This window comes from Cryptomeria japonica, chromosome 6 (genome assembly GCF_030272615.1).
Source record: "Cryptomeria japonica chromosome 6, Sugi_1.0, whole genome shotgun sequence".
NCBI classification, from domain to species: domain Eukaryota; kingdom Viridiplantae; phylum Streptophyta; class Pinopsida; order Cupressales; family Cupressaceae; genus Cryptomeria; species Cryptomeria japonica.
This window is the reverse complement of record NC_081410.1, coordinates 176,158,179-176,169,254: the sequence shown is the minus strand read 5'-3', so window position 1 is coordinate 176,169,254 and position 11,076 is coordinate 176,158,179. Positions and strand designations below refer to the sequence as shown.

The 11,076-nt window shown below is 35.4% G+C and overlaps 1 protein-coding gene across 1 annotated transcript; it reads left to right on the top strand.

Annotated features, from left to right (window-relative positions):
- Nucleotides 1-1,503: 1,503 nt before the first annotated feature.
- LOC131073831 (amino acid permease 4) lies at nucleotides 1,504-4,602 on the top strand. The gene is made up of 7 exons (XM_058010347.2): nucleotides 1,504-1,793; nucleotides 1,922-2,155; nucleotides 2,445-2,538; nucleotides 2,639-2,853; nucleotides 3,307-3,443; nucleotides 3,532-3,759; nucleotides 3,853-4,602. The coding sequence occupies exons 1-7, from the start codon at nucleotides 1,670-1,672 to the stop codon at nucleotides 4,276-4,278; spliced, it is 1,458 nt and encodes a 485-aa protein (XP_057866330.1). The 5' UTR covers nucleotides 1,504-1,669; the 3' UTR covers nucleotides 4,279-4,602.
- The last annotated feature ends 6,474 nt before the right edge of the window (nucleotides 4,603-11,076 follow it).

The following is an 11,076-nucleotide window of genomic DNA, read 5'->3' as shown; positions in this document are numbered from 1 at the left end:
TGGTTCTAGAATGGTTTCACTCGCAAAAAATGGTCCAGACGTTTATCCAATGTTGAAAAAAAAGTCATTTGAGATTAGGTTAAAATATATTGGGATTGGTTAAATAGTTCTAATCCAATCCGATTTAGCCAGCACATCAGTTTTCTTTTTCTGGTCGTTGAATTGGATTTCATATGTCATAGAAAAACATACACAATTGATTCTAGAATTGTTTCAAATGTAAAACAGTCCAAGACGCCTATCTAATCAGTATCTTGAACTAAAAGTCATTTGAGATTAAATTTGCATTCAGTAGGATTGGTTAAATAGTTCAAATCCAGTCTAAATTAACCAATATATCAGTTTTTTGTTTGTTTGTTTTTTTCTGATTGTTGAATGTGATTTCAAACGTTGATAGAATAAATTCACTTGCAAAACTCTCAGATGCTCATCCAATCAGTATGTTGAAATAAAAGTCATTTGAGATTAAGCTTACATATAGTTTCGTTGGTTATATATTTCTAATCCAATCCAAATTTGCCAACACATCAGTTTTCTTTTTCTGATCATTGAAAATGATTTCAAGCATCGATACAAAACATATACAATTGATTCTAGAAATAAAAGTCATTTGAAATTTACATATAGTGGAGTTGTTTAAATTATTCTAATCTAATCCAGATTAGCCAACACATCAGCTCTTTTTTTTTTGATCGTTGAAGGTGATTTCATATGTCATAAAAAAACATATATAATTGATTCTAGAATAGTTTCACTTGCAAAGCTGTTAGATGCTTAACTAATCGCTCTGTTGAAATAAGAGTCATTTGAGATTAAGTTTACATATAGTGGGGTTGGTTAAATAGTTTTAATCCAATCCAAATTTGCCAATACATTACTTTTCTTCTTATGAGACTTATCCAATTAGTGGCCAACAAAAACACATCAGTATTCGTCTTATAATAATTGAACGTGATTTTAAACGTGATACAAATACATATATAATTGTTTCTAGAAACAATCTTCAGCCAATTGTTTATAATGTCCCCATTTGCATTATGTCTCACACTGAACAGCACAAATTCCTCAATTTCAAGATTCTAATTTTTGTTTTTGGGTTTTCTATAATTGCTTGCTGTCAGCTTATACAAATAATTATACATTATACCCATGTTGTTTGCTGTGTTTAAGGGGAGATGAATGGTATTGTGCTGTGTAGGAGACAACACAAGAGACAAGTAAGTATCTACGTCATGCTTGGTTTTGATTGTAGGGTAGGGTCAATTATTCTGTGCATTATGGATTTGTCAAGATTCTCTTCAATTGGGTTCTACAGAGATGATAGTGGGTAGGTACATAACAAAAAGGGCTAAGACTGATCTGTAAGGGAGAAAGGAAGGTATGGACGTGACGTTTAATGCCACAGGACCACACAATTTTGCTTGGGGATTGGTCGGCATACGGTCCATGGGCTCAAAGATTACCACCTACGATTTGCATAAATATCGCTAATTAACAGTGAGGGCATCAGTACGCTGATAAGGATAAGTTTTGAGTCTCTTCATAATTTCCAACAGTGCTTTGGTAGACTATATAGTCCTTGCGTGGGTATGTTTCTAGGTATATGATTCTTGTGTGGATTATCATCTGTTAAGGTAAAATCCCAGCCTACATAAAGAATTTTCTAAGTATGAATCGAGAGGGCCCTCAAATGGCTTCCCTGCAGATAACTACACACAATGCATCAGATGAGTATTACAGCAGCAGTCCAATTCTGAAGGACTTCGACGATGATGGACGCCCTAGAAGAACAGGTAGACTCATGAATTAGTTTAGTTTAGTTTTCTTCCATGTGGGTATAAGTTTTTTCTTGGTTTCAGATTGTGATTGTGTGGATGAAAGTCTCAATGGATTACTGACTCTGTGCAAATGTAAATTACAGGAAATATATGGACTTCAAGTGCTCATATTATCACAGCAGTCATAGGGTCAGGAGTGCTGTCACTCTCATGGGCTACGGCTCAATTGGGATGGGTTATAGGACCTGGAGTTCTCATTGCTTTCTCTTTCGTTACTCTTTATACCTCCACCTTACTTACAGACTGCTACAGATCTCCTGATCCAGTCAAAGGAAAAAGAAATTACACCTACATGGATGCTGTGAAAGCAAATTTAGGTGTGTGTGAATAGAATGCGAAATGGTCTTGAAAAATATTTTGGTTGGGTTTCCCAAAATTTTATCTTGAAATTGGCTTTCAAATACCCTTCAAATCCCAAGATCATTTCTCTGACATTAAAAAGAGCTCACAAGCTGCATGGCTAGCAGAAACCCATTGAGTCGTGATAGAATGCATGTAGTTTTATATGGCTGGAAAAAACTAGTATCTTTGCCAATAACTACTGTTAATATAGGATTTTCATGTTTTTTCTTCCTAATAAGAAGCTTGTCACATCTTGATTCTCAGGAAAGACCCAAATATGGCTCTGCGGCTTGACACAGTATACCAATTTATATGGAACCTCAATCGGCTACACCATCACAGCATCTATCAGTATGACGTGAGTTTGGTTCCAAAACTTGAATTAAATATATGCCAAAGGTGAATTCTTGTTTATAGTTAGACATATATGCTAAAGGTGCGTTCTTGGACAATTTCAGGGCTATCAAGCGGTCAGATTGTTTCCATGAGCATGGGAGGCAAGCTCCATGCCACCCCTCCAACAACCCTTACATGATTCTATTTGGAATCATACAGATTGTTTTATCTCAAATACCAAACTTCGACAAGCTCTGGTGGCTTTCTATAGTTGCTGCAGTTATGTCATTTAGTTATTCTTCAATAGGACTTGGCCTTGCTATTGGCAAAATGGCAGGTAGGTTATGGCTTCTCTTAGCCTTGCCAAATATGAACACAGCATTAAAAAAAAGTTTCTGGAATCAATTGGGTATGTTTTTATCGATATTTCTAATCACACTCTGCAAACTATTCATTGTCAACTGCTTTGTTGAACAAAAAGAAAGTCAGAAAGATTGTTTCTGAAAATAAACTGGGTATGTTTTTTATCATATTTTGGATCATGCTTAGCAGTCTATCATGAGAATTTCTATCTATATTTTCTGATGATAGATTGTTTAGTGTGATCCAAGACAATTGATAGATTGATGAGTGTGATTTAATAAATCGAAATATCGATAAAATAAACATATTCAATTGATTTCAAAAACAATCTTTCAAAAATTTTATGAATTTTAGAAAACTTATGCCAACCAGCATTAAAAATGTTCCTGTTATTATATCTTGATGAGAATCTGGTGTGAAATTGCAGAAGGAAACCTCCATGGGACTCTGACAGGAGTGACAATAGGTACAGTCACACAAGCCCAAAAGATCTGGAGGGCCTTCCAAGCTCTGGGAGACATTGCTTTTGCTTATTCGTTCTCCATGATTTTAATTGAGATCCAGGTATGCACCCAACCCATCATTTCTTTAAGCCTCAACAATTTTTCCTTCCACCTCCCATCTAATAAACCACACCTGCAATATGTTTCAGGACACTGTTAAAACACCTCCAGCAGAGAACAAGACGATGAAGAAAGCCACAGCAGTAGGGATTAGTGTCACAACTATGTTCTACATGTTATGCGGTCTACTAGGCTATGCAGCTTTTGGCAACCATGCACCAGGCAACTTTTTGACTGGGTTTGGCTTCTACGAGCCCTTCTGGCTTGTTGACATAGCCAATGTATGCATTATTATTCACCTGGTGGGAGCATATCAGGTGGGCATGCTTTGAAACTCTAATTTTCATCCATTACTGTAGAAAATTTATACAGTACATTCAAACAGTTCAATGTCTTACACTTCTGTGCAGGTTTTTTCACAACCCCTGTTTGCATTCATTGAACAATGGTGCTTCCGTAAGTGGCCTGAAAGCACATTTCTTAAAATTGAATATGATGTCAAAATGCCAAAATATGGAGTGTACAAACTAAGTCTTTTCAGGCTGATTTGGAGGACAATTTTTGTGATCACCACCACAGTTATTTCAATGCTCCTGCCCTTTTTCAATGATGTTGTGGCACTTTTGGGTGCAGTAGGGTTTTGGCCTTTGACAGTATATTTCCCAGTGGAAATGTACATAGCCCAACAAAAGATTGCACCTTATTCATCCAAATGGTGGCTTTTGAAGATCTTGAGCGGCGTTTGTTTCCTTGTCTCCTTAGCAGCTGCAGTTGGGGCAATTGAAGGAGTCATTCAAGATTTGAAAACGTACAAACCCTTCAAAACAGCATATTGACTGGACGGCTTTGTTTTCTAATATATAGTTCATGTTTTGTACTGCTAGTCTTTCTTTTTCTAGCGCTAATTTACAGCTTATCAAGGTTTTCAGAGAGCAAGAGGAGCGTTTTTTTTCCCTTGAAGATATAAAAACCTTCACTGGTTTGGTTTTCCCACCTGGGCCAAAGCAGCATCCATTCTGTGTATCGGGGTAGGGAATTTTAAAATATTTTCGAGGCCTTTTATGGCGGCGCGAAAACTGGTGTGGTTGTATCTAGTTTTATACTAGCTAACCCAAAATTAATAATAAATGAGTGGGTGGTTATGCCTTCACTTTCACTAATCTTTGTCATTTCTTTTGAGCTTTTTCAAATAGTTAATGAATCATCATATTATTCTTTATGTAATTATTACATAGCTTGATTAAACATAAAGTAATCAATAAAAATTAGATCTTTAATGATAAGATAAAGATTAAAAAAAAAAAAAAGGGTAATATGAGAGTGAAATGATTAATATAGAATGTTTGACTTTTCGTAATGTTATATGCTTTGATATATTAAGATGGTGCTATGTCGATTTAGAAATTGAATATGTTGACAAAGGTGTGGGATGAATGAATTATGAGTATTTTTCCACCATGTCGTGCCTATAATTTGCTCCATAAACAACTTTCTTATGCATGATTTTGTCAATTACAAAGTTCTCCCTTTATTCCTACAAAACTTATTAGCTAGTGTGTGTACTTACTTTTGAGAAAGGGTGGTGATGAAAAGCATCTTTGGGGGCCTACTATACATATAAAGAAAAATTTCTTTGACTTCCTTGGTGACAATTAGACCTTGATGTTAATTTGACATCAAAATAGAGAAACAATGAGAAATAATTAGACCTGGTAGAGAACCTCCTAAAAAGCATTCACTCTGGAATTACAAATATTCAATATAGCTTCCATTTCGGATGTCATTACAAAACAGAGTCTTGTCAAAGACAACTCATACCATTCTATGCATGTGGGCTGATTACTTTGATATAACTAACTAGTGGGATAACTCACAAAGCATATGTACTCAACTTTATTTAATATTACCCATGGGAAAATTAGAAAGCATTTATACCTTTTATATTCAGTACACCATATAGTAAAATATGTCCATTCAAATATCTTTATCCTCAAAGCTTGAGATTGGGAAGCTTGGAGAGAAAGCTAGTAGGTTCCCCTGCGATCAATGACACATGTTTGCTTTCTAAACCATAACATATGCAATAAATTAACCACTTAAGTGATATGAGATAACAATGGTATGATTAATTAAGCAATGCGTAATGTTGTAATTGATTAACCAATGCAAGCACATAAGCAATAAATTTAACAAATGATTGCATCTAAATAATAAATATGCAAGTAAATTAGATTTATGCTTTAATTTTAGAAGTTATGCAAAATGTATGACAAGTTGGGTTCACCAAAATGATATGTTAATGGACTATCTATCTTTACACAAGTAATGTAAGTACATAAGCAATAGATTTAAGAAATTGTAGGAATGAACCAATTAAATGCATGTAAATCAGATATGTAAATGGAAATCATAAGTTATGCAGTACATTGGGTTCACCAAAATGATATGTATGAAAATGAGTTCCTAGGCCTATGGATGCAAACTAATAAGTTCAATTACATTCCTAATAGGAGAGATAAACACTTAGGTTTATGTTCCTTCATTGCAATGGATTTGAGATTGTGAAGTGCATGTTTAAAATCTAGGTTTAATGATAGGAAAATGATAACTTTTAGCAATAACAACAAAGTATAGAACAAAAAAAAATACAATAGGTCACATCTAGAAAGAGGATAGAGAAAGGAACACGAATCTACAAACTGAGCCTAAAAGTGTTGAACTCCTGTGCTGAGTGCCCTATGTTGAACCCAAAGCAGGACTGAGAGGGGGGTGAATTAGTCCAAAATAAAAATTAAATGTAGCACATAAATAATTAATCAACAACGCACACCCAACACATGAACACCAATATTTATACGTGGAAAACCCAAATAAGGAAAAACTACGGTTAGCACTTGCCCACAAAATATATCCACCATGTATATCATATTACAAAGAAAAGTTCCAACTGCTCCAGACTCACACAACAAGGCTAGTTCTTCTCATGGGGCAAGATACAAAGAGGACTTTCAAAACCTAAAGTTAACTGCACTCAAGGAAAGATACAAAAATGATATGAAAATAAGGATCTCCTAATCATGAAGCTTCCCTTGAACTTTGCATCAAGCGACCAACATCAACGCACACAACTCTAACCTCAACTGCCAGCACTCTATCTCAAATCTCTGTCATAGTCTCAACATGGCTTGCATATCATTTGAACACAAATCTTCTTCTTCTCTTTAGCAAACATCATTGATTATCCTTGGATATATATTCATCACACTTTCCTTCTTTTTCCTCTTTGCATAACTCAATCATACACATCCTTATATACAAGATAGATCATCAATGCTTAAACCAAGTTGACCTGAATCAAAATACAATTTTTGAACTAAAAATACACACACTGATCTACTCCAGGAGAAAGAGGAGACAAAAACACAACTTCCAAAGATCAATTCACTGATCCACAGTCACCGAAACATAACCAACAACATGTCCACACATTGCACATCCATATAAGCAATTAACAGTCAAGAGCATACTCTCCAATGCACATAACTCAAATCCAAATCACCACATGCTACAATGAGACCCATAACATATCAAATACGCTTCCACAAACCATATTCAAACCTAAGGATAGGTCTAACATAGAATCTCACAACCAACAACAATCAAATCCACAACACCCAGAGAACGTAAATATGTTTTCAAACCACAAAACCATCAGATCCATAATACTGAAACTATATTTAATGAAGATAACAACAAAACTCAACATCAACAATAGATTCCAGACCCAAACATTTCTGAAACAACCAATAGAACAACTGCAACATCAACAACATAGTATGATAAATCTGCACCACAGACATTCTAGAACAACAAATTTGACATCAATGACAACCACAACAACACATCAACATATACTTTTAACAATATCCCCCTTTGTCATTGATGACAACACTTGAAGATACCTACAACTCAATACTGCTTAATATCTCTCTAAAAATATACATCACATTTCTACACTATCTCTCCCAATCTCAATCTTCAAACTGCTAACTCAATCTCTTCTCCAAAGATCAAACTTTCTCAATTTATTCCCAACATATCAAACTTGCTCAATCTCTCCCCCTTTTTCATCAAGGACAAAGCACACACCACTTCTCCTTTTGAGAGTAGCCACAACATCAATCTAGAAGAAAGAAATAGGCATGAAAGCTCCCCTTGGAAAGATGTATCCCCATAATGCACCTAGATAGAAGAAGGAAGGGTAATGACCCCAAGCTTCTCCCTAAGAAACTCAAATATATCCTTTGCCAATGCCTTAGTGAAAATATCTTCAACCTGCTCTTTCGTAGAAATGTATTCCAATCAAACTTCTTTCTCACCAACTTTCTCCCTTAAATAATGATATCTGATTGAAATATGCTTTATTCTTGGATACATAACTGGATTCTTTGAAATGTTTATTGCACTTTTATTGTCACACATAATAGGAATTTCTTCATCATATGTTACCTTGATATCCTTGAGAGTGTCTCATCCACATTACCTGAGTAAAATAGGATGCCACTGCAATATACTCTACTTCAGCAGTAGATAGAGAAATTGAATCTTGTTTCTTATTGAACCAAGATACCAACATGTCCCCTAAAAATAATGCACCACCACTAGTACTCTTTTGGTCATCAACACTTCTAGCCCAATCTGCATAATTATAGGCTTTCAACATAAAATCTCCACCCTTTTTATACCAAAATCCATAATCCATAGTACCTTTCAAGTATCTGAAAATTCTCTTTACAACTTGCTCATGTGTCACCTTTGGATTTGCCCGAAATGTAGCTACCAGACAAACATCCTGCATGGTATCTGGTCTAGACGCAGTCAAATACAACAAACCACCAATCATCGACCTGTACTTCTTTTGTTCAACCTTCATAGACTCATCATCTTTTCTCAAATTGCATCCAATGGTTAAAAGAGTTGTAACCAATTCACAATCATCAAAACCAAACTTCTTCAACATTTCCTTCACACACTTGCTCCAGTGAGAAATAAAAATTCCATCTTCTGATTGAATAATTTGCAACCCAAGAAAGAAGGATAACTCACCAATCATTGACATTTCAAATTCTTTCTGCACCTCTTTAGCAAATTCTTTACATAAACTATCACCTCCTCCAAATATAATGTCATCAATTATATAAACTATAACAATTAACAACTTATCTCCATCAAACTTGAAATAAATATTATTGTCTGTTGTATCTTTCCTAAAATTCTGTTGAAGCAAATGTTGGACATTGCTGCTACTAGGATATGTTGTTGTCATTGATGTCTACATATTATTGTGATTTATTATTCTGTTGATTGGAGATTGGTTTATTGGGATTATTATTTGGTGCATGGTGTATTTCAAGTATCATTACATCTTTCTGTATTGGATTTGGTGATTCAGAAAGCCTAATTGATCATATCATATGATCCGGTTTGCAGTTTTCTTTTCTGATCAGTGCTTTGCAAAGTTTAGTATTGTTAGATAGTTCAGATAACCGGAAGACAACTGAGAAGGGGGTGTGTGTGAATCATTTGTCACAAATTACAAGAACATTCAACAATTAAAACTTTAATACCAGAATAGAAGTTAATCCAATTTTGCATAAACAATAATAAAAAAATAAAAGCCATCCACACAACACCAAGATTTATACGTGGAAAACCTAGTAAAGGGAAAAACCATGGTGGGAAGCCTACCCACAGTTAGATAATACTTCTGCACTAAGTATGTGAATTACAATTGAGGGGCTTGCACTTGCAGGAAGGCCAACAACCTAGAGCACACTACTCATCACAAAAGTAGCCTCACTGACTACATACAAATCCAGACTACAATCCAGAGAAGTGTTGAACTGCAATAGATAGCACCTCCTATGCCTAAGTACAGTTCCGGTTAAGCTCAATACCAGAGGACTAAATCCTCTTACATAAACCCAATTTGATCTCCAATGATCGACCAACTCCTCTGCTTGAATGATATTACATTATTCATACATTACATTCCTTAACCATGACCTCTTACATTAACCATGATTATCTACAATGAGATCTTACATCTATTTATACAAACCCTTGACCATAAACAATCAAGTTGGCCACCAGATAATAAACCGATTACATAAATACAAACCATATCGGCCTTAGACCAAACAAGTAATATCAACACATAAGACATCCCAAAAATACATCAATAGATCCTATCCACACATTACATTAAAGCCGATCCATAACCTAGATCAACCAGGACTGAGTATAGGTCCACACGCTTCAACAATGATCTCCATCCACTAAGTCTCGAACATGATCACTAACAACATCCCGAAACTCCATTTTAAGCTGCACCAACACCACTTATGCAATTCATCAAAGATCTCCATCAAAAGCTCTGCCAGTGAAACCCTCGCCGAAACCAGAAACCAATCTTCTAAGCAAGAAGGACAACTTTCAATCACCAAACCAAAACCAACTAACCAAATATGAGTATAAGTATCATGAACAAGACAATTCCATCACTAGACTATACCGGAGCCTGGCAGATCATATCGGATCCAGGTTAACCAAAAACTACTTATCCTACTGGGACCAAAAGGGTGTCGGTAAAGCATCCAAACATCTAGTGTTGACATCAATGACAAAACATCAATGCAACACATAATCAATCTCATCAAATGGACAACAATCTCCCCCTTTGGCATTGATGGCAACACTAGATGTGAAAAACATCTAAGTACCAAGAAATGCCAAACAAGTCTCCCCCTATGGAAGACAACCAACAATCACCCACATATAGCTTTGAATAACTCTCCCTTTTACTTTTCTTATCTCTCCCCCTTTGAATTTTTCATTTTCTTTCTTTATCTTTTTCACATCAATATCTCTCCCCCTTTGACATCAATGCCATAAATCTGACAGAAATATCAAAGAAAAACATAAGCCTCTGAAAATCAAAGCTGACTACTCGCCCTGAGCAGTAGCATCCCACATTAGTGCCAAAATGAATAGTATCTTAGATAAGGCATGCCAGATTGATTCCAAACCACATCAATCAAGTCTCTATTGGAGGGGCAAAAAATACCAATCTATCTCTCATGTACTCAAATGATTCCTTGGATAAAGGTTTAGTGAAAATATCTACAATCTGCTCATTAGTGTTCACATAAACTAGTCTACCTTCATTTGCTTCCACCTTCTCCTTCAAAAAGTTATACTTGATAGATATGTGTTTTGTTTTAGAATGAAACACAGGATTCTTTGATATATCAATAGCAGCAGAGTTATCACAGTAAATAACTATCGGTGCATCACAATCCACCTTTATATCCTTCAACATTTGCTTCAACCATAAAACTTGTGTACAGTTAGTAGCAGAAACAACATATTCAGCTTCAGCAGTAGATAAAGAAGTACATGACTGTTTCTTTCTGATCCATGAAACCAACTTCTTTCCAAGAAAGAAAGCTCCACTGGAAGTACTTTTCTGGTCATCAACATCTCCAACCCAATTAGCATCTGTATATGCACATAAAGTAAAGTTATCATCCTTAGGGTACCATAAGCCATATTTTGATGTACCTTGCAAGTAT

Excerpts from the sequence above, each read along its gene's own strand:
- LOC131073831 (XM_058010347.2), top strand. The coding sequence starts at position 1,670 with ATGAATCGAGAGGGCCCTCAAATGGCTTCCCTGCAGATAACTACACAC. Across the intron at positions 2,156-2,444 it reads TGCTGTGAAAGCAAATTTAG|GAAAGACCCAAATATGGCTC; the intron begins GTGTGTGTGAAT and ends CTTGATTCTCAG. Across the intron at positions 2,539-2,638 it reads ACAGCATCTATCAGTATGAC|GGCTATCAAGCGGTCAGATT; the intron begins GTGAGTTTGGTT and ends GGACAATTTCAG.